This window comes from Homarus americanus, unplaced genomic scaffold (assembly GCF_018991925.1).
Source record: "Homarus americanus isolate GMGI-L3 unplaced genomic scaffold, GMGI_Hamer_2.0 scaffold25467, whole genome shotgun sequence".
NCBI lineage: Eukaryota > Metazoa > Arthropoda > Malacostraca > Decapoda > Nephropidae > Homarus > Homarus americanus.
Window position 1 is genome coordinate 7,288,021 of NW_024732867.1, and position 23,422 is coordinate 7,311,442.

The 23,422-nt window shown below is 36.2% G+C and overlaps 2 protein-coding genes across 2 annotated transcripts in view; both read left to right on the forward strand.

Annotated features, from left to right (window-relative positions):
- The first annotated feature begins 1,820 nt into the window (after nucleotides 1-1,820).
- On the forward strand, nucleotides 1,821-22,403 carry LOC121869181 (mediator of RNA polymerase II transcription subunit 24-like). The gene is made up of 22 exons (XM_042370403.1): nucleotides 1,821-1,960; nucleotides 2,507-2,701; nucleotides 2,897-3,022; nucleotides 4,725-4,826; nucleotides 5,841-5,924; nucleotides 6,126-6,276; nucleotides 8,180-8,282; nucleotides 8,434-8,608; nucleotides 9,921-10,077; nucleotides 11,551-11,737; nucleotides 12,580-12,715; nucleotides 13,394-13,525; nucleotides 13,909-14,013; nucleotides 14,713-14,879; nucleotides 15,254-15,431; nucleotides 16,015-16,124; nucleotides 16,514-16,606; nucleotides 17,244-17,445; nucleotides 19,077-19,218; nucleotides 19,553-19,656; nucleotides 21,040-21,246; nucleotides 21,780-22,403. The coding sequence occupies exons 3-22, from the start codon at nucleotides 2,963-2,965 to the stop codon at nucleotides 22,131-22,133; spliced, it is 2,949 nt and encodes a 982-aa protein (XP_042226337.1). The 5' UTR covers nucleotides 1,821-1,960; nucleotides 2,507-2,701; nucleotides 2,897-2,962; the 3' UTR covers nucleotides 22,134-22,403.
- A 544-nt stretch (nucleotides 22,404-22,947) lies between these two features.
- Nucleotides 22,948-23,422, forward strand: part of LOC121869182 (AP-3 complex subunit beta-2-like) — a 31,996-nt gene continuing 31,521 nt past the window's right edge. The window contains exon 1 of the mRNA XM_042370405.1: nucleotides 22,948-23,087. Coding sequence (XP_042226339.1) covers nucleotides 22,963-23,087 — 125 coding nt within the window. The 5' untranslated portion in view covers nucleotides 22,948-22,962. The remainder of the gene's footprint in view (nucleotides 23,088-23,422) is intronic.

Sequence of the window (23,422 nt, forward strand, 5' to 3'; positions counted from 1 at the left end):
TTATTGTTTTTTTTAGTTAATTTTAAGAAAAAAATCAGAAAAAAGTTACATTTGTCTAGATTTTTTTACGGGGGAGGGGGGACTGAACTGAACATAATATACAAAGGTGATCTATTAAGGAACCGATACCCTATCACACAAAATGTTTCCCTTGATATGTAAAGACCTTTAAACTCACTAAAATAACGAGAAAATAAAATACACTGAATCGCAATGTATTTTTTTTTGTTAATAAATGAAAAATAGTTGAGGAATTTATTTCTAGAGAATTATATGGGAATGATTTTTAAGTATTATACAGGGTGTTAGTTTAGTCTTTATGAGTTGAGTGCTATTTCGATTTTTCCAAGTCTTACTCATATTATCTTAACGTAATTAATTTCATCAAGGGGGCGAATTAACTACGAACTTAGATTGGTAATAATATGCTGGAATCCAGGAATGTGATGTGCAAATTTGCTAGCACAGTCACTAGCTTGTAAGCCTATTTTACTTACTTTCATTACAATGATTCATGCTAGGCATGAATACATACTTCACAAATTCTCTTCTCTTTAACAGTTTCTAAAACAATATCATTCTTTACTTGATATATAATCACAGATAAGCATGCACACAGGTTAGCCGTTTTTATTACCTACGGTGATCACAGGCAGTTACTAAAAAGAGTATGAATGAAGTAAAATCTTAAAAGAACACAAAATTTAATATCAAATACAGAATGTACTGTACAAATTGAAAAAAAAACCTTATCTTTTTCAAACTCTGTTTCATAGTAAGCACAGTACAAATACACAGAAATCCTTCTGTGATATATCAAATTCAATTAACTTCATTGGGACTCGAAACTGATACACAGAGAACAGGTATCCCAGGTGTTACCACTGACACTACAACACTTAAAATCTTGTTTGTTAGGTCTTAAAGGTGGCAGTGCAGTGAGCGGCTGGGATAACCTATTCCCTGTGTACCAGTTTTGAGGACATAACATTAATACTATTCAAGTTGCTATGTTATACTTATTCTAACATTAGGCTCAAAAGTCTAGATTTCTTTCAGGCAAAATTATCAAGAATCAAAGGATCATCATTTAGACTGAGCATATTTCTGTTTATAGCCATTAGGGCCAAACCTGACAATTCTCTTCCTTCATGGTAATACGCAGCCAGGGTTTTAGTCTCCGTAGATTTGAGACTGATCTTTCAGGGCTTGCAGTTAACTGGTTGGACAGCAATAACCTGCAAAAATCTGTTAATGACAGGAAAGCTGTTGTCACATTTTACTAGGGCTGATATATCATCTGTGTGCCTAGTATTGTGAGGTGCTAAGTCTCCACATTTCAACATCGGCGCACTGGTACTTCGGAACTAAATGGGTTAATTTGGCCAGTGTTTCGGATATTTTGATTTACAAATTAAGTATTTTTTAGATAATTTAATTAAAAAAATAAAGCTCGGGGGGCGATTGAAACTCTGCCCCCGCTCTTGGGTAAGCCCCTGGTTGTGTGGGTAAGCCTAGCGCAACCCATGACACCCTCCATGGTAAAATTTTACTTTCACACAACCATGAAATCTAAAGCATTTTAATCATTGCAATCAATAGTTTAGACAATTCTAAGATACTTTTCTTCTATGACGTTTCCCTCGCAAATTACCTAAAATGAGCTAACTTAACCTACCCTCATCTCACAACAAGGCCTCGGGGTGGTCATATCTCCATAACGTCTCATTATCGACAGAAATAAAGGTCAGATTAGCTTAAAACAATACCAAATACTCCAAGAAATCCTAATTTTTATTATTAGTGTCCATGGTGTACCTAAAATGAATCTTTACCAATGGAATTTGTACTGAAGTGGAGTTGAGGGTGAGGGAGTGAACGCGGCCACACTATTGTTGACACTGAGGAGGCCGTCTGTCACTACGGGGCAAGAAAACTCTACTCTTTAGTGTTTTTTAAGGTTAGTTTTATACAGATTGAGTTGTATATTGCAAGATTGTTATATAAGTTCATGTAAGTTAGGTATGTACATCATCATTGGGTAATAGAGGTATACTTACGGGATTATAAGGAAATTAAAGTTAGCCCGTAAACTGATGTGGCGAAAATTATAAGAAGAAAGTAGTTTAGTGATACTGTATTTCTTTTAGGGTCCTTGTCGTTACTTATAGAGCGTAAATATCTTGATAGGTTGTGCCACTGGTCAGTGTGTGTGAGTTGGTTCAAGACCAGAGTTGACCAACACAGATACATTCTGGAACCTGTACACTCCGCCAAGGAAGTACTAATGTCACTATTTTGGGTTAGGGTCACCTCGTACCTAAGATAACTCGTACCCAAATGAAGAGATAAGTCTTACCCAAGATTGCTTACACTCAATTCAAGAGATAATCCATACCTATTAATATATATACCATGCATTTTAGCTTTATCTATGATTACAAAAAAAAATTATGCAAATCATGTAGGAAAGTGGATATGAGTTCAACTTTAGTTTTTATTTCAGACCAGAAAAGGTTAAGAAGTACATAACAAATTAGAAGGGTCAATGTATGGTCTTGACTAAGGCAGCCCCACAAGTCTTTAAGTGATGGTTCTTGAGCCAGCTACCAGCAGTAAAGCTGGCACCATTCGTTCACTTTTGATCTGAGCTTGGAGAGAACGATGGTCAGATCTGCAATGGGGAATTCATATCAAAACTGTAAGCAACATCACATATATTTATTATTTGTTGTGTGTTATTACTGTAACTGAATTTATGAATTTCCTTTTGAAATGCAGATATTGTATGCAGTTAAGAATTAATGTGATAAATAATTTGTTCAAACTATATTTAGAACTGGTGTAAAATTCAGGATGACTCAAGACTGATTACTCATAAGGGTGACTGTTTCAGGTGTTACCAAGAGCTGTGAGTGGCGACATTTACCACCTGGCAGATTACATCCTTCAGCAGGCTCTTATGGGTCCACTGCCCAACAACCTCATGCTCTCTTACCTCAAACACTCACTCAGTTCTCAGGTTGGTTGACAGCTGTACTGTTTTGTGATTGGGGAAGTGTCCATCTTTCCGACATTTATGATTTTTTTTTTATATAGAATTGATAATTACGGTGTCTCGGTACAGTAGCAATAATGTTAAAGTGCATAATGTTACTCAAAAGTAATAAGGGATACGCTCTTTATCTTTTTGTTGCTTGTTACTCAATTATAATTACTTCACCATGGTGTGAGAGTATAGACAGAGGTGCATGAATATATCTTGGGTATTTACAATAGACCAGTTTCCAAAGATCTTGGCACTTCTTATCTCATCTGATTGAACTACTGCAAGGCCTCATCTTCAGAGGTCCAGTGTTACTCATCAGAGTTTTTCCTTTCAAAAACTATTTGTCAGATGGACTTAAAAGTCACCCATGTGTTCCTTGCAGTAGGCACCTTCCATTTGTCTATTGTAACTATTAATTTTTGTAAATATATTTCTTATACTAATTTGTGACCTCTTCTCAGGAGTTGTCAACTAATATCTCTGTAGGAAGTATTACATGGTTGTAGCTGTTTACTGTCTTGAAAATCTTTATAATACTTTCATTATTATTATTACAACTGTATTATTAGTCTTCCAAACCCTTTCCTCTTATGGTGCTGTGTAACAGGAATCAGTATTATACAAAAACTAATTCACTCAATACCATTCATCCAATCAGTAACTGCTCTCCTGGAGTTGTTTTGCTGTATTGGTCTTCTGTCACAGTAGTGCCTAAGATATCAATATGATTTATTCCTCACACCATGTAGCATCATCCATCAGTAGCTCGTCCGTCCCTCAAAAACCACACATTGCCACCATGATTTTGAGTCATTCACACACACACACACTGCTGCTTCCCTTACCTCCACCCTTCTTTATCTTTCTTTGCCTTTCCCTCTCTGTCTCATACTGTCTCTTTTGACTTATATACTTTCTTTATTCCCTAAATTCTCTTCCCTCCACACATTGTTCCCAAGGTTATTTCTTCTTCTTGCGTCTAGGAACTGAGTGTAACGTTTATACAATGGTGTCAGCATGGCTATTTCCCAGTTAATATTTGTCCATCTATGCCTCCTTTGACACAGTTCTCCCTCCATACATTTCTTGGTATTTCTCTCGTTCATGTACTCAGTGTGACAGTCATCGTTGCTGATATATCCACACACTGCACTTTTTCCGTTTTGTCATCATTAAAACATAACATTGACTGCTCCATCTCCCTTCTTTATTATTATTTATCATATCACTTTAGTACAAGTTTATCATTAACTTTCTCTCATTAGAAACTCATTTACCGTTTGCAACTTTATTCTTCACATAACAGTTTGGTAAGTTAATTACAGTGGGGTATGCTATAGATTCTATAATATTCCTATGAACGTTTACTGAATGCATACGAAACTCCTACAACATTATTTAATTTTTTTTTTCAATTTATTGTTTTTATTACAAATATTAGTATTCTTTATTTCAGGGTTTAGATGCATCTTTATACTTTTTACAATTTTACAATTTTATATTATATTTTCAGTGTATGTTGTATTTGCCTGGGCTTAATCCATACTTAACAACAGGTTCTAGACATGATAACATAATATTATGAATCCCTGGGAGCTATTTGTTGTCTTGTCTACGTGGTTCTTAATATTTGATTTTTTTTAAGCCCCGTAATGAACGTGTGTGTTATTTTTAGATTGTGTCATATGGTGGTGTGATAGAGAGCATCAGCAAGTATGATGGTCTTCATAAGCCACACTGTGTACACGCTCTGCTCACCCTGATGCAGTCCATGATGGTAAGAGACTTTATACAGTACAGTTGTCTTGAAATATGGTGAGTGTTGAGATAGTGCAGACAACACAGTACTTATGTTGGAGTATATGATTGATCAACACATTTAGGATTATTACTGTTTTAGAGAGGGAATACAGTATAGTACAGAGAAAATAAAAATATTTGGAGGTGACAACAGTTTTATATATTAGATTTTTTTTTTATTTGTGTAAAACAGAGCATATGGCAATTTCTGTCATAAACATTTTGATTTCCAAACCATAATTTTAGTTTGTATGTTCCAGTGAAGATAATATTGCTCAGATGCCTCATCTCTAGGGAGAGGAATACATGTATCCCTATTGTTTTGGGGGTCAGTGGGTAAAAGGTCATGGTTGTTTATGATGAAACTAAAACTTGAGCTTCCTTGCACAGATGAACATGATGTTGTGTATATACAGTAGTATGCACTTGAGAGGAGAAAGGTTTCTTGCTTATCTGAAGTTGTTGTGGGCATATTATGTTAGGCAGTTTGTGGTATTAGTGGTAAATCTTGTATAAAATATAATTATCCTTCTTTTCCTCTGCTAGAAGAGATGACAAAAGATTCTGTCGATATATGTGTGTGTTTCCATCTGGGGATTTTGTCAGTGCAACAATTCAAGTAGAAATGCCTGTACTGTATAGGAAACTTTGTATGTGGATGAAACCCAGTTGTAGAATCTTGGATAAATACAGTATAATATCTATTATTATTTCTCCATATTTTGGAGAGTTAAGTTTTCTTTTTTATAGTGAGGGGAACCTGGGCCCTGAACTGTCAATTTATTCTTTTGAATTTGATTAGTTACAGTAACTCTAAATGTTTTATTTTATTGTACAATATTGTGGTTATACTCGTATAATAACATTTTCCCTCCATATTATTTGGTTCAATTTTAAGAATTTTGCAATCATGAATGTAGCTTTCATTCTTTAAAAACCCTTTTGTGTCATAGAGTTTATTAGTCAATATTAATTTCTGCCGCATTTACAGAAAAGTGTATCATGCAGAGGGAAGCCTGAAGACTGTTTGATGTTGGCTACGTCTATTGTTGCTGGGGTTAAATGGCTGGTGCAGGTTTGTAATAAAGAATCTTGAAAACTGTTGCTTCACTACTTGTATCCTTTACTGAGCTGAATATTATAAAGTTTCATGAGATTATTTCATCATATTATAATAAATATATATTATAAAACATTGATGATGACTTTATCTGGTGTTTATGTAGAAACTTGACTCAAAACTTTACATTGACATAAACTTGTGAGTATAAAACAGGTGACTGGCTGGACTACACAACAGCTGCTGGACTTACGCAATGCACCAGAACTCTCCACTAACCTCAACCTGGCAGCCTCCATCCTGACGGACATCTTCAAATGCCCATTCCTCATTTGTATGCTGGAAATTGGCCGTCGAGAAGAGCCGGGTGAGGATGTCTTCCCTCTTGACTTTATCTTGTTGTGATCTTTCCTATTGGTTCAGGTCACCTTCTCTTCTATTCGTGTTAACTTAACCCTTTAAGGACGATTGTACTCGGGTTTAAGATACCACACTCAAGGGGTTAAGATATCGTACTCAAGAGGTTAAGACATTGTATTCATGAATTTAAGATATTGTACTCATGAGGTTAAGATATCGTACTCAAGAGGTTAAGACATTGTATTCATGAATTTAAGATATTGTACTCATGAGGTTAAAATATCGTACTCAAGAGGTTAAGATATCATACTCAAGAGGTTAAGATTATGTACAGTGAGTTCTGCTATAACGCGTGTTTTGATAACGCGAATTTGCTCTAACGCGATTTATGAATTAGGAACAATATTTGTATAACGCGAACGCTTGTTTGCTATAATGCGATTTTTGCTTACTATTTCTCCAATTTTGTGGTACAGTGGGGTATGCTATAGCGAATCTAATTGGTTCTAGAACCTTGTTCGTTATAGCATTCGTTCGTTATAGGATTAATCCGTTCCAGGCCCCCAAATACAACCACTTAACACTGAAAAATATAATATAAAATTGTAAAAATTGTAAAAAAGTGCATAAATATGCATCTAAACCCCTGAAATAAAGAATATCATTAATATTTGTAATAAAAAAACAATAAATTAGAAAAAATAAAAAAAAATAAAATAAATAATGTTCGTTGTAGGAGTTTCGTTCGTTATAGCATTCTCAATTTTATAGGTAAAACCGTTCGTTATAGGAATATTCGTAGTAGGATCCGTTCGTTATAGCATACCCCACTGTATTAACTGTGAATATAGTAAAGAAGAATATCAACAAGAAGCGTTCTGGTGATAGAATTCCCGGTGATGATCGTAAAAGAAAGGATAAAACACTTGAAGAGAAGCTCGATTTTATCAACCTCAAAATCACCCTTCTCCCCCATCAAGTAAAGTTTTACATTTACTGTATGATTTCATTATTAGATATGAATGTAACATTTATTTAGACTGTGCTATCCTTTGTGTTAGGCAAACTACTAAATTTTTTCGATTTCGAGTAATCTGCACCTAACCCTATTTTCTCCATAAGCCCTGTTATTTCTATTACGCGATTTTCTAAACACGATATTTTACAAGAACACAATTATCGCGTTATAGCAGAACTACCTGTACTCAGGATAACCATATCTTCTAGTTTTCAGTCCTTGTGTTCTCTTTAATGTCACAAAACAGTAATCCTTCACTCAGGTTTTCTCAGTGGCTCCATCATTAAGCTGGCAGGTTGTGTCGTGTTGTATACAATGACACTAAACTTTAGGTGAATTTAAATAAACACGTGATCAGAGAAGAGAGTGAGAGTGGTTAAAAGGGACGTGGTCTTGAGCTTGGTTCATGAAATGTTTGTTACCAAGTGAGAAAAAAACATTAGGCATCAGCATTTCTTGATGTTTATGATATATCCAATACAGTACAGGTTGTAGTTGAATTAATTTCTCCCTAATACCGAGATAAAGAGTTTAATTTACCTATGCTTTTGGATGTTACTGTGATTGACTCCGTGTATCAAGGTGAAAAACAATCCAGAGTTGGGAAAGAAAAAACTGTATATTCCCTCATTAAAACACAGCACTGTCAGCCTTAGTCAGTATGTCAGTTATGCATTATCTTCACATATTTAACAGATGTAGCCAAGAGGACATTTATGGAATTGTATGTGAACATCTTTACTGGTTATGGGACAGAGTGTTGTATTGTAGGTAGTAGGGGACTAAGGGGAAGTGGATATTTGTGTCAGTGTATTACCAGGACAGCTTGTTTTAATAAGCCCCACGACTCTTTCCTCTGTAACATTAGATTTGGTCTTTTTTTTTTTTTTAGGTACTTGGAGTAATTGTGTGAAAAAGATGGTAGAAGTTGAGACTCTCTTGGCTGGTGCTGGTGCCATAGTGGAGAACAAAGACCTCCTTATTATAACAACATGGTGAGTCAACCTTCCCTCTGGTATAAGTGTTTTCCTACCATACAATAATGTGGTTGTATCTTGTATGTATTAACACTTTTCCCCACTCCTACCAGTCCTTCTCTACTCTGATGTACTGTACTTAAAATGTATCAATATTTTATTATTGCAGTCAGTTGCGGGATTATCAGCCCCTGGATAGTATTGGCATCAAGCACATCTTTGACAGCAGGAGTGTTCCTCTATGTTACGCTATGCATAGTCTTGTGATGCTGGAAGTCATGACTCACACCACACGTGATGCTTCTACATTTGCCCACCAACTGCTGCTCCTTCAGCAACTCCAGGTATTATTATTTTGTTATAGTATTTCATAGCTACCTTGATGATACATGCTCCAATGTGTGTTAATAATACTGTACCTTATGCTGTGTACTTTATTGTTGTAGACCACCAGGGGGAGGAAATGATCCCCTTCCCTAGTGTTCTCTAGTTATGGTAGTCCACCACTGGTAACAACAGATAAGGATGTCATGTTTATAACTCATCCATTTATCTGTGTGTTTGGCCATCTCCTTTTAAATACAGACAAACTTCGCTAATCCAGAACTCGATTATTTGGATAATGTCACTTAATCCGGACACCAAATGTCAATCCTGACTGAATTCCTTCTTTTCAGATGAACATGAATACAAACCAAATCTAACCTAACCTAAAACTGTATACAACTTTATCTTGAGCTTGTGAGACCCCACTTGGATCATGCAAATCAGTTCTGGTTACCGTACTACAGAATAGTTATCGAATCCCTAAAAGCATGCAGAGGAGGATGACATGATTAATCCTGGGTATTAGGAACCTTGAGTACAGAGACAGGTTAAAGCATCTTAATTCACACTCCCTCGAGAGACGTAGAGTGAGGGGCTATATGATAGAGGTGTATAAATGGAAGTCAGGGCTAAACAAAGGTGATATAACAAAGGTACTCAAACTATCCAACCAGGAGCAAACTCTTAACAATGGTTTTAAATTAGACAAATTTAGACTTAAGCGTGAGATAGGTAAACATTGGTTTGGAAATAGAGTATTGGATGAATGGAACAAGTTACCAAACATCATCATTAACTCTAATACGCTGGACAGCTTCAAACACAGGTTGGGTGGATATATGAGTGATAGGGGTTGGGTGTAAACGGAACTGCCCAGTCTGTGCCAATAGGCCCGCTGCAGTTTCCTTCATTCTGTATGTTATATCGGTAACTCGTCAACAAAGGCAGTGATGTATTTAACCACAGGAAACAGTTTTGCTTCTCAAAATTATGAGATTTTATTTCAAGAATGTGTCTTATCTGTTTGCTTGTCTGTCTCAACTCTCAAGACAAATTTTGCTTAGATGATGATGTTCTCCTCTGAATTTTGATTAAATTTACTGGGCTGTTCTTGTAGGTAAGATATTGGATGGGATTGTGCATAAATAACTTGTAAAGATATACAGTATTACGTCATATTAAGGCGGGAAAACATAGTGTTAGCACAGTATATAAGATGACTGGCAGCCATCCAGTAGGAGACATATTGCTTGACTTTTGTACTGTATCTTGTTGTTTAAAACTCTTAGGTTCCAGCCCATTATGAGGAATATTTTGCCTTTGTTTCAGGGACTGAGTACCATGGAGCTGTATCTAGAACTACTGAGAAATAGTTTCATAGGTCTAAGTTGTCCAGAACACCGTGCATATCAAGAGCTTAAATGGGTGGGCTTCACGTTCATAAAGGTCCCATCTATACTCTACACCATTCATGTCATTTTCAGTGGTAGGTAACTATTAGCAGTACTTCTGGATTATTTATTACTATTATTGTGTGACTCATTTATTTTTTTTTTAAAGCTACGTTAGTATGATGATTGACCAGCATGAGATTCTTGGTAAGTTTTTATACACCTGTACTGCAGTGTATCCATAATAATACAGTACAGTACAGTGTTAACATGTGTTTGACCTGTTAATATATCACTCACTCGCCTGGCATCATCCTCATTGTTATTGGGTTAGATTTTTGCCATTAAATCAGTGACTTTATATATAAATGCTTGTGGTGCTTCTGTTGTATTGTAATTAATATTCAGTCGTGAGGTTTAAAATTCTTGATTTGCTTTGATTGTAGACTCTGTATCCCCTACAATGGTTAAGGCTTTGAAAATAGGGTAAAACTCCTTAATTCAAATAAAATTCCCCTGTGAACCCACCTGTCTCCTGTGTACCAATCAGTGGAAATACTGGTACTGATAAACCACAGGTAAGCAATTGGGCTGTTGCTGGTTATCTTGTGAATGACTGACTCACTGTTATGAGCCATGGGATTCTTCTCGGGTCACTGCCTGAGGTCACTGCTTGGGAACAATTATTTTAAGATGTTTGTAATCTATGCGGCATCACAGTGTCTTATATGAGTGGTTTGGGCCTTGTATCAGGGCCTGACAACCTCTGTGAGATTAAATGGGGAGGAAAATGAGGAACTTGAGATGATATTAGGGTCAGTCAAGAGTCTGTCTTGAGCCCCCTGCTGCTTACCACTATGTTAGAGGAACTGTCACAAGATTCTAGGACTGGTCTGCCCGGGGAGTTGACGTATGCTGATGACTTTGCTGATAACGAATATTATTGAAGAGTTAGTGGAGAAATTTGAAATGGAAGGAGGGAATGGAGTCAAAGTAAATATAATAAGTACTGACATGTCTTAAAACCTCTCTCCAGCCACATATCCTCTCCTTCCTAATCTTCCCAACTGTATGTCCTCCCCTTTCTCCCCACACTCTTGTTAGTTTGTCTCTCCCCTCCTTTTATGGTTAGAGAGATCTTGCTGTTGCTCATCTGGGGTGCATTCTCTCTCTCTCTCTCTCCTTCACTGACCTCCCTCAATATATGCCTTTGTCTCTCCAACAATTACTCCATCACTGAGTCACTGATTTATTGTTTTATATTTTGTTTATGATGATATTTTGGATTATTATTTTTTGTTATTTCTCTGGTGTGATGTGAGAAACAAGAAAGTGGCTGGTTGAAGAAGATAGTTAAAAGGTATAAAATCTCCCGTTGTTATGTTGTGGTAAGTGAAGCAGTGATCCCCTGCTGGCTCTGAAGAAGAAGAATCAGTTTGAGAATATTGAAAGGTTTCAGTGAGGTAGTTAGTGTATAAAAGGAAGAATTAGGAAAATAATGCTGATGTAGAAACTAATACTGGTGGTGTGAAACTCTTCTCCTTATACCTGTTTTATTATACTCTCAGGGGAATCTACGAGTGGAGAATCTGAGGATTTGCTAACAGCTGTGCAGCGTCTGTCCCAGTTAACAATACTCTTGGACCAAGTGGACTCCCGTATCAACTGTAACTGCTTAGAGTATTTACTGAATGAACTTGTCAACAAGACCAGCCTTATTTCAGAAACAGATGCTCAAGCCATCATTGCAGTAAGGTTAGTAACCAAAGCTAATGTACAGTATATTAATTTATAATTCATTTTTTGTCTTCACTATTACAAGTACTGTATGTGGGAACTGTGGTCAGTTGTACCTAACCTGCGAATTATCACAACTCCGCCGTATACAGTATCTCGCCTCACTAGCCACTCACTATTTATGGATCTCTGGGACATAGTGCTGTTGTTCTGTCTGTAGTCTTTGTCTATCTCCATCAAGAGGTAAATGGAGAAAACTGACTAATATAGTAATGAGTATTTGATAATAAATTAATATTAGTTTTCAGCCAGTGTTAAATTTAAAAATATAAATGAGATAATGAAATTTAATGACTTTGTGGGTATGAACTGCTTGAGACGTGAGGCAAAAATGGATAAATAGTCCTTAATTATTTAGCCATGTTAGTGCTGCTATGAGACATAAAGGCCTTCATTTATACTTTTTTTCAAGTTGCTGGACTCAAGAGCAAGTGCACATAATTTATTTTTGTATTAATATTTACAACTGTATTGTGGGAATGCAGCAGCTAAGTGAATACAGCACTGGGGTCCTGTCCTTTGAGTCTCTGGTTTAATTGTGGTGCACTCCCAGTCCACCCAGCTATTAATTGGTGCCTAACTTATCAAGATAGTGCACTGCAAGCTATGGTGCCACCTTGTGTACTGAAGGCTTAGTATACTGTGTCTTATATCTTTTGTTTCTAATGGATGGCCAGTCATATCTATGGGCCACACACTCACAGCTTTAATAGATTGGCTCTGTTATTTTATTCCCTTTTCACCTCAAAACCAAAAGTCTGGTTTATCTTTGAAAACTTTTTGTGTTGCATTTCTTACAGAGTTCAGGAATCCAATGTGCTTGCTAATATCCAGAATAATGATGCTCAGATGTCACATCCAGGAAGCCCAAACCTCATCCTTCGTGCTCAGCCCACTGTCACTAGTATCTTGAAGACCCTCAGTAATAAGAACCAGGTAATACTTGATCTTTATAAACCTATATACTGTATGCATACTGTAGTTGGCTGGATGTTACTATATATTGTACGGTTAAAGTGGATCCAGGGCAGCAATACTACCTACTTGGGGAACAATGTTGAAGGTTTATACTTTACATCATGTTACTGTACAATTGTCTGATAGTAGTTTGTCAAGGCTCATCTTATATCTTGTATTACCAAAGATCCTTAATTGCACACATGACTCGGTGGACTGTTTTTATTACCCAGCTCTATATTAGTGACCGTACACCAGGATGACCAATGTAGGGTCTTCAGTTATTCCAAGTCTCCTCTTAACCATTTTGTTCTTATCCTTTTTACATCACCATAACTGAAGCTGCTACTCCTAATATTACTGTGTTATATTCTCGCCTTGGAAGCATAACAGAAATTCATAATATATCGTTAAAGAGTTTATTACTTATTATCCTGATTCATTTAGTCACTTTAATATTTAGGGCAATAATAGACATTTGTATATACTCTATTGTGTTATTAAATTGCAGTGTAAAAGGAGGTAGATTCTTATTAATTAATGATTGTTATTATAATACAGGACATACAAAACTTTGATGTATATACTGTATGTGGATTTAGTCTTGACAGTATTAAATTTAAGAAAAACTTGAAAGGCTTCTTGTGTATATTTCAGGAATCTGTCTTACCTGTCATGAATCTTCTGATCAGCGGTAAGAGCCGGGACCTGCTGCTGGCAGCTGCGGCAGCCTCAGGCAGCCTTCATATATTTGCACAGAAATTTGTTAAGTTTAATGAGCTTAGTATGGTGAGTTATTATTGGGTTTACTCTATATCTGTTTGGTAAGCATAAAGAGTTATATCAGTAAGTTTTAAGGTCATTGGGAGCTCATTTCCATAAGTTGCTGTACAGTATGCTATCTGTACCTTACTAAATATATGAGATAGTTTCCACCAAAGTACCGTAGGCATAATTACTGTACGAAAGAATCCCAGAAGTGATCATTCTATTTCAAAATATAGATCAAGTTCTGTTTATGGTGTACCAGTATCTTTGACAGGAAAGAGTTCAAAAAGAAGGGAATTAAAATGACAGAGGATGTTTTACATATATTATTCTTCAGTCATTTGGATTTTGAAGGACAGTGCTGTACATTGTGTGTAGATATATGTGTTCCTCACCCCCCACAGGATCCCCAGCCTGGAGAGACGACAAAAATGGCCATCAATCGAGCGTTGATGTTTGATATTTCCTTTCTTTTGCTCTGCCACATTGTGCAGCAGTATGGTATTGATGTAAGTTACATATATTTTGTGCATGTGTGCGTGTGTGAGATAGATAGATAGATTGGATGAAATATGCGAAGAAATAAGGATACTACAATCATAACTCAGTCATAAACACTGTGGACTCCTCAGAGGCGTGGGTTCAGGCCAGTGTCGAGGCTGGGGGGGTGGTGTGGTATATACTGAGGTGGCCTTAGTCAAGTAGCATTAGAAGTTAAGAAGTGTGAGGGAAATGCTGTATTGTGAGGTAGATGATGTTTGATATTTAAAAGATGAGAGTACAGGACCATGAATTATGTATTGGTAAGTACTTGTAGGGTGTGTTAGAGGTGTATGGGAACAGTTATAAAGCAATTTCAAAATGATGTGGTAGAACAGTGTGTAATGGAATAGGTTAGGGAGAGGAGTTCCTATGAATGAAAATTAACTCTTATGTATGGGGAAGAAATACATTGGTGGAAAAGGAGTTTGGTGGGAGAGGAATGCCTTGAGTGTGTGTGTTAAAGTATAATGATTAGAAATATGTTGTTGAGAGGTTATGGTGTAGGCTGGAGGCTCTGCTTGTGTTGTTTAGAATATTACTTTCCTTACAAGATTAACTTAATAAATAATGTACATTGTTTCTGATTAAATAATAAATAGTTATGCAGTGAACAATGAACTTTGTAAATATACCGTACACTTATTAAAAACGCCATTACACTCTAGGTTGTGGTGTCAGAAAAATGCGAGACCTTTGTGGAACAGTGGATGAAAGAAAACATGCCTGAGTTGGGTCGCGTCAAGGCTCCACTGATGTCTGTCCGTACTGATCAGAATGCTGTGGAAGAGTTCATCAGAGAAGTTAATGTTTCTGAGCTGGATAAAAAATACAAGTAAGTTTTTTAACTGCTTATTGGGACTGTAATACCTATCTGCCTAGTGAATACAGTATCTTTTACACTCTTGTATTTACTGAAATATATTCACAAATTACCTTTCAATTGTTTTCAAGAAATGTTTCAGTGTGTGCATTTTAATTGTACAAAATTAAGTACAAATGTGGAGGTAAATGATAACTCATTAGTCTTGGGTTATTAATGTGGGATATTGTTTGAATAATTTAAGCAAGGATAAGTCACTTGTATGTACAGTATACATATTGTATATACAATAAATGAATAATTCTGGTGGTTTTATTGTAATAGGTGGGTGATTCTTATATTAATTATATCTATAGTTTGGGTTCATTGTAATCATTTCTCCATAGTATGGTGAGGTGGAGTGATGTTTGCCAAGTAGCAGCAGTAGCGCTCAGAGAAGTAGTGAGCGCTTCACAACAGGGAGCACTTCCAGTTCAGCATGTTAAGGAACTTCTGGACCGACTGAGTTATCATCTGTGTTGCCTCCCTATTTGTGTGGGTACATGGCTCTGTTCCCATGTTCAGGTGAGTTAACCAGACCAGGAATAATTTATCTTCTTATTGTTATTTTTACAGTTTGTTCACAGCAAATTTCTCATTCCTCCAGTTTTTCCTCGTGACAAACTATGGCTGTACTGCATTGATTATATGTACTGTATATATTTTGTTTAAGTCTAAACCATTATTAATTGTTGTGAGATACAAAATTTTATTTTCAATTATTCTTGACCAGGTTTGAGTGTGTTAGACAAACTTCTAGAATGGGAATGGATGTCATTCATATAGCAAATATTAAAGCTTTTTTTTTATAGACAGATGATGGCAATATAGTGGTAACTTGTCCCTGCCTTTATTCCTTGCTTATTTCTTCTGTATTTTTTATATAATTTCCTGGGGTTTGTATGATAAAACTCTTGAGTGGTATCATCTGTGGTATATGACAGTATTGTCTTTTTTTGAAACCAGAAATATTAGGTAACTTATCTTGTAATATCTTCATCATCCTATTAGCCATACAACTGTTAGGATGTTAGCAACTACATTTTTTTAATATAATAAACAAGAAATTTCTTTAAATAGATTATAAAAGAGCACCAATTCCCTTTAGGTTGTGGATGCAGACCAGGCAGCTGAGCCCCTGAATTTCCTACATTACCTGCAGACTTCTCTCGGTGATCATGACCCATCTGTAGCCACCCTTGATAACTTTAAAGACAGGTAATGCAGAGTCAATGAGTAACAGTACCGTGCTTATATCTGAAGGTTGACGACCACTGTCCTCCGCTGTAAACGTTTTTAGGGCTGTTTTTACCAATCCTCCAAGATTTTGTATCTCCCTGGGGACCCAGTTTTAAATTTAATTCATTCGTTAATATTTCTAATATTATTTCCTCATCCTCAATTGTATGACCAAACAATTATGGGGTATATGTCAAGGATAAAACCTTTAAGAGTAGTTTTAAAAAATGTCACGTTTTTCTTGATGGTGGATTATAATTCAGTTTATCAGTCATAAGTTTATGGTGAAATTTGGTTTCATTTAACACATGATTATAGAGCATTAATTGTGTGCTGATATTAACCCATAAATATTATTGTTTGGTCAGGTCAACACTGATGGTTGAAATAGCTGAGAACATGGTGCAGGTGATGAAGGGAGGAGTCCAAGCTGCCTCAAACACTAGCAGCAGTAGCAACAGGTAAATTGGTGTTGTAGTATTAAATATATTCTACCCTGGCAGCACTTAAGTCTTTTCATATGATTAACACTTGTTTAAAATGTTAAGTTTTATTACACACTGGACAAAGACACCAGGAACAATTTTATAGTGAACTTTGGTTGATTGTTCCCTGTTAATTCCTTATCTTGAAAAATTTGATAGCATCTTTATATGACTCCTTTCAAATTACGTATCCTACAAGCTATCCTGCATATACTGTACAGTCTCTCCTCGACTTACGACAACCGGGACACGACGGCCATGGTCTGTATAAAATATTTTTCACATTACGTATTTTCGAGTCCCGACGTTAGTGATCGCGCTGTGTACTGACAAAATTTTTGTTTGTAATTCCCTTTAAAATGGCTGGCAAGCGTAAAAGTGAGAGTTCTTGTGGTGCTGAGAAGAAAAAGTCACCCATTTTAGAATTTCTATGTAGTGTATTATTTTTGCCTTTTCGACTTACGACCTGGTCGTCGGGACAGAACCCCGTCGTAAGTCGAGGAGATACTGTAATTACTGTTTATAAAATTATTAATACACCATATGACAGTTTTGTAGCAAAGTATTTGTTTTCTTATGGAGGGAAGAGTAAGGGTTCACTACATGTCCACAGTAACAACAGAAATGGGAGCAACAATCCAGGAGACTCGAGTATTCTGTCTTATTTGTTCTCCCAAGAGCCACTGTCTCACCTGCTGAGGGAGACCTGGAACCAAGTATTCCCCGGTGGCATCATCACTCATCATGCCTTGGCCACCTTCAAAGATTTGTTACGACTTGGTGGAACGAGATGGTTTGTCTGTGACCTAATTAAAGTTAGTATGTTATAGGTTTTGTATCTCTCTCTCTCTCTCTCTCTCTCTCTCTCTCTCTCTTGTGGATTTCTTAATTTTCATGCAAATATATACTGTATATATTTTTGGGGATCATTTGAGTTATGTGAAGAGAATTTTTTTATTGGTAGAGCAAGGTTATCAAGCCAGAAATCAAATAAAATCCATATCATAACTGGGAGCTGTTGTGTGCTGTTGACTTAGTGCAAGCAGAGAGTATTGGAGAGGCAGTGGAGAAATATAGGAAATAGAAGGATGGTATGGTATAGTCAAAGGGCCTGTGATATTGTGTGTTGAATCTGAACATCTGATTTTGACATCTTGTGGGTGATATTCTTTGAAATTAATGTGAATACCTGCACTGCATCTGATGGCCAGCACATGGTAAATATTTCTTTTATGTTTGTGTCTTCACTTGTTAAGCAGCATGACAAGGACAGAAGAAGCCTTACTTCTCTTGTAAAGTCTTATGCAGTCTCACAGTCTCATCAGGTTCAAGATGGCTGCTATCATAATGTTGGGCAAGGATTTGTTTTGGGGGGGGGGGGGCATATTTTTTGTATTTCAGAACAGAATATAAGATAAATTCTTACAGATTAAAAAACAAAAAATCGGATTGGCCATAAAAGCATTGGATCAGTTGTAAAGCCAGAAACAAGGGTATAATTTATTTTAGCCTAATAAGGCGGCTGGATATTGAGAAAATTGGCAAATTTTTGCATAGATGTAGGCTGAGGTGGCCAGGCATGTGGAGAGAATGGAGAAGATCAACTGGGTCAAGAGATGAGTCTAAATGTGGAGAGAAAGAGAACCACAAGTAGGCTAAGAATGGCATGAAGAAAATGGTAAGAAATTACATTGAGTTAAGAACCTGCCAAGAGAGACTGTTAAAGTCTGCACAGTATGTAGAGCTGGCATCGGATAATCACAGCTAATCCTCACAAGTGGGTAAAATGGCCATAAATGATGCTGATGAATGACGTACATTATCGTTGGTCTAGACTAAGTTTCACCAATTTTGTTGAGTCATTCTGCACACCTTGGTAAAACACATCAGCAACAACACACAGAAACTTGTAACAGATTTAAGGTGTGATGTAGACTTGAGTAGGACAGTGTGGTACAGGAAGACACTTTCTTTCAAGGTTGGACAAACTTTTTACATATTAACTCTTTAGTTCACTGAATGGTTACTTTTGCACTTACATATGTACTTGTACTTACATACTTGTCTTAGGATTTAAAGCTGAAGACCATATTGTAGTTTAGCATTTTCAGAGGTGTAATTTAATTTTTCATAAGAACAAATTACTACTGTACCTAGCATTATGAGGTCCTCACCTACATCAGGCACACATTATGATAAGTCAGAAAATAGAAACAGGAGTTTGGTTTTCACACAAATCAACCTTTGATATGAGCATCATGCTGGGATGATTGCAGTACACACTTGTTAATATTATTGCCTGCAAGGAGTATACACTTTTCTGATGATTAATTCAATTTTTGTTGACTTGTTTCTTTTGTATACAGAGTAAACTCCAGAATAATGTGTGTGTGTCCTTTTAAATTGTTTCTACACTTGTAAATGTTGGTTTTATTGTATTTAACAGGTAGGGATGCAGAGTGTCTTCCACTCTGATCTGACTCGTGGCATGGACTTGATTTATGGTCTACTGCATCAGAATGTAGTTGGTTGTACATTAAGCTTACTGGTACATGCATTACCCATGCATATATCTGGATCTTGTTCAGGTGAGATGTCAGTGCTTGTATACACAGAAGTCAGTTGCCCCTTTCTGGCCCATGTGAATATTGTCAATAGAGTATTAGAGATGTTAAAGTAACCTTCCTACCATTGCTTTATTCATTTATATTTTGGCAGCACTGTTTCTGGTCCTTTAATAGACTAATTTGCTGTACCGTACTTGCCTATTTTTTAATGTTATATGAAATAGTATTATGTATTTTGTTTGTATAGTATGACTCAGCTGTGAACGTATCATGTAGTACAGTACTGTAATTAGTTTTAATTTTTCAGGTAAAATTTCTTTTGCTTATGATTAACTGAATCATGTTTATTCCAAAGGGGAGTTAATAAGCAAGCAAAGAACAGAAGCGTTGGCTCGCCTTGCAGTCATGATGATTATATCAGCTTGGCTGGCCGTCCAACAACCCCCTGTTAAAGCCGAGGTTGGTAGCTGTTGTTTTGTTTATGACCACTGTTCAGGGTAATAGAGTATATGTAGTGTTTTTTCTTTACACTGTTAATTTTCTGGGATGTTCTCTGTTGGTCACTTAATTATTGTTTTTAATGTAAAATAAGTAATAATAGATGACGTGGAGTAAATACAGAAGAGCACATGAGGTATGGAGGGAATATAGTGTATACCTAATAAACATAATACACTACTGTACTTTAATAGTTAGTGTACAACAAATTCAGTAATTTCTTTTAAGTTAATGGACTTGTATTTTAATTTAATGAAACCTTTAAGTATGGTAACTCATAACCTACATATTGTATATTGTTGTATGTTATTTTCCCTCAGCTGGGGTGGGTGGGGGGGGGGGAGAAATATAGTGCCACTTGCCTCTGATCTTAAAGGACCAGTTTGACTGAAGTGGGATTAATTTAGAGTTACTGTAATTGGAACATAAAATTCTGGTACTCTTTTTTTTTATAGCATTACCTGATGGAAAGTCCTTATAAACTGATACAGCTGGCTCTTTGCCACATTATTGGAGTTTCTGTACGAGACACATACTTACATGCTGAACACATCATGTCAGTACTGTTAGTGACCACATGTTACGGTCCAGGATACCTTGCCCTTTAGAAATGTGAGTCTCATATGTTAGGTCAAGTTATGTGAGATTAGGATGTATCTAGACCAGAGAGGTGAAGCCAGGAAGTGATGTCATTGTTAGTCTCTGTGCTGTACAATATAACATAACTATTGTACAACCTCACCATCTTCTTGTGTCCCTCTAGATAACTGTTTTGTCTCCAGAGGAACTAATTATTCTTTGACCTTAGAAGTTATGGCCTGATTTATATTTTGTTAGATACAATTAGCTTGTTGTGTTTGTAGTGTTTCTAAAGCTACAATTGCATTTATAACCTTTTATTTTGTCATCTTAATGTTCTTTGACTATCTTATTTAATTATCACAATTTTTATTTACAAACCATTAAAGATATGTAGTCTAAGATCTGTATTGCAGTTATTATGAAGTGATATTTTTATTTTAATATTTAAAAGATAAGTATTTATATGCACAATATAAATGTTATTTTATTTTATTTTTTTAGGTTAACCCCCAAAATTATTTATATACTCAAGATATACTGCACAGTAAGTGAGACAAGATAGTAAGTTAAAGTACTAAATGATGAGAATATTATATAGGTTTTAAAGCCACATTTACAGTTAATGTTTTTACTACACCATATAAATTTTTTTTAAATATTAACCCGTCAGCATAGTTATTGTTTCATTGACGTGTCTCAACTATGTCATTTCCTCCTTTGTAAGTAGAGTGAACTCACATTTTGTCATTAAACATCTTTTAGTCTGCAACATCAATAAACTTGGTGATGGGAGGTGGTGGAAATGTGAGCTTGAAGAGGACCTACCATGACCGGGAGCTGGAGGACCTGGAGGCTAACCTGCAGCAGCATTCTGTGGATCTGGCAATTCCTCGGGGCACCCCGGGACTAACTAAAGATGGGACATCTCTCTTGGCTGCCGTCCAGTCACTACTGAAGCTTATGACGCAGGCAAGTGATAAGGGATGTATCGTAGGTCGCTCTGTAAATGAACCTTAAAAGGATTTAATGTAAACTGAAGCTATGTTTATTTATTGGTTTTAATTTATTTTGTACATAATTCCTCATCCTTCTTGGAAAGTTTTCAGCAACCAACAAAGTATATAATAATGATATTGTGGGCTGAACAGTATTTCTTTATGGTGTTATTGCTTCTCATTTGGTAAACTATACAGTACAGTATATCTTTTTCTGGTTAATATCTTTTAAGTGTCTTGGCTGATATTCTGTACGAGGCTGTGTGTGCATACTGGGATCCTCCACGTTTCAGAAACTCAGGTTGCGGAAAGTCGCCCTTTCGGAAGGACCTGTTGGTCTTTATGTTATTAATGCAAAAGTTGCAAATTCACAAACCCTCTGCGTATATTCTTATGCACTGTAGGAACATTGTCTGAAAATTGGTGTTCAATTTTTTTTTTTTTTTTTTTTTTTTTTTTTTTTTTTTTTTTTTTTTTTTTTTTTTTTTTTTTTTTTTTTTTTTGCAGGTAAGCCAGGCTGGAGTTGTGAGCCCTGTATCTCAACTGGTAGTGGACATTCTGCATGAACTCATTGCTGCGCCATACAACCACACCCTTCTTACGCTAACTCCACCAGCACTTCTCCCCAACTTGGTGCCACTACTGTCCTCACCAGATGCATTTACTTATGCGGAACTCTTAGCCATCACCGCCCCCAAGCCCGCCTCACAGCCTGATACAGCAAGAGAATTTGTAGGCAACTTCATAGGAGCTCAAACACCAGCTCAGGCAGCTGGAGCAAGAAGAGCAGCAGCAAAACTCTTATGTGTACAGCGCAATTTATGCTTATCCAATGAATCTTCTTTAGAGCCTGTGTTTTAAATTGTTGTCTATGTACAGATTCTGTATTTATGGTGTATAACCATAATACTGGACTGCTGCATATGTACAACCTCACATGATATGAAAGGAATGTAAATTGTTTCACTATGTAGAAATAATCAAGGTACATAAATGAAAATTCACAAAAGGAAGAACCAATTAAAAAAGACAAATATAGACAATACTACAGCCTTGTGTTTGATACATCTCTCGTTGGGGCTGCACTCTCAACAGATATATTTATTATGGAAATAAACTTTTTAGAATTATTGTAATGATGTTTCTCTTTCAAAAACAAATAAAATTATCTATAGCTCAGGAAACAGAAGAATTTGGGGGACAGTGGTGTCATGATACTTTCCAAAATACAAATTCATGTTCATAAATTTGCTGTTATCTCTATTAAAGTACTGTACTAACTGGTTTTTTAAATATTGTGGTCAAATACAGTATTCATAATTCATGGCCGAGCGGTGAGCCATGGCAGCGGTTGAATCACCTCATTTGGTGAACAAATTCCTGCTCCTGTCTAGAGAAGGTTCTCACAGCAGCAGTAATAGTAGTAACAAAAGGTGGAGGAGGAGCATAATAGAAGAAGTACTAGTATTTGTAGTTGGAGAACTGACACACAAATCATTCTACAAGGACAGCGGCCAGATCAAACATCACTGATTCCAACACCTATTATCATCCTTTATCAGCCGAACAGAGGACACTTAAACAGATAAAAATGGTCATTATTGTCAGAGGGAGACAAGTTATCACCTCCCAATAATATTATCAGTTCACACCAGTCAGACATACCGCCACCAGCCAGACTCATTAACTCATGTGTTCGGCTACTATAGCACCTGTGGTGATTGAGGGTCGATGGAAATATGTTCCCAGACTGTGTGAACCAGCCATCCTACTTGACCCTAAGGCTGATATATCTATTCCACTGGTTAAAGACAGGTCAGTGCTTTCAATAATGTAATTAACGAAATTTTATAATGGAGTGATACTTAAGGAATATAGAAATTAATATTAAATGTATGTTATTATTTAATTTACCAGTGCTAAGATAATTGTGTTAACAAGCATGTCAGTCGTTATCCTTCGTTCATTTTAATCTGTTGGCTGCTCACAATTACACATTATTAGTTGAATATAGCGAAGACATCAATTTTATTTGGGTGGAGAAACTGTACAGCTATGTGCAGAGTGACATTAACCAGCTGCCGTTACTGAATGGTCATTAACCCTTCACACCAGCACAATAGGAAATGTTAAAATATCACCACGAATAA

Coding starts and splice junctions, on each gene's coding strand:
- LOC121869181 (XM_042370403.1), top strand. CDS start 2,963: ATGGGTCCACTGCCCAACAACCTCATGCTCTCTTACCTCAAACACTCA. Junction 4,827..5,840: donor CCCTGATGCAGTCCATGATG/GTAAGAGACTTT, acceptor CCGCATTTACAG/AAAAGTGTATCATGCAGAGG. Junction 14,014..14,712: donor TGCAGCAGTATGGTATTGAT/GTAAGTTACATA, acceptor ATTACACTCTAG/GTTGTGGTGTCAGAAAAATG.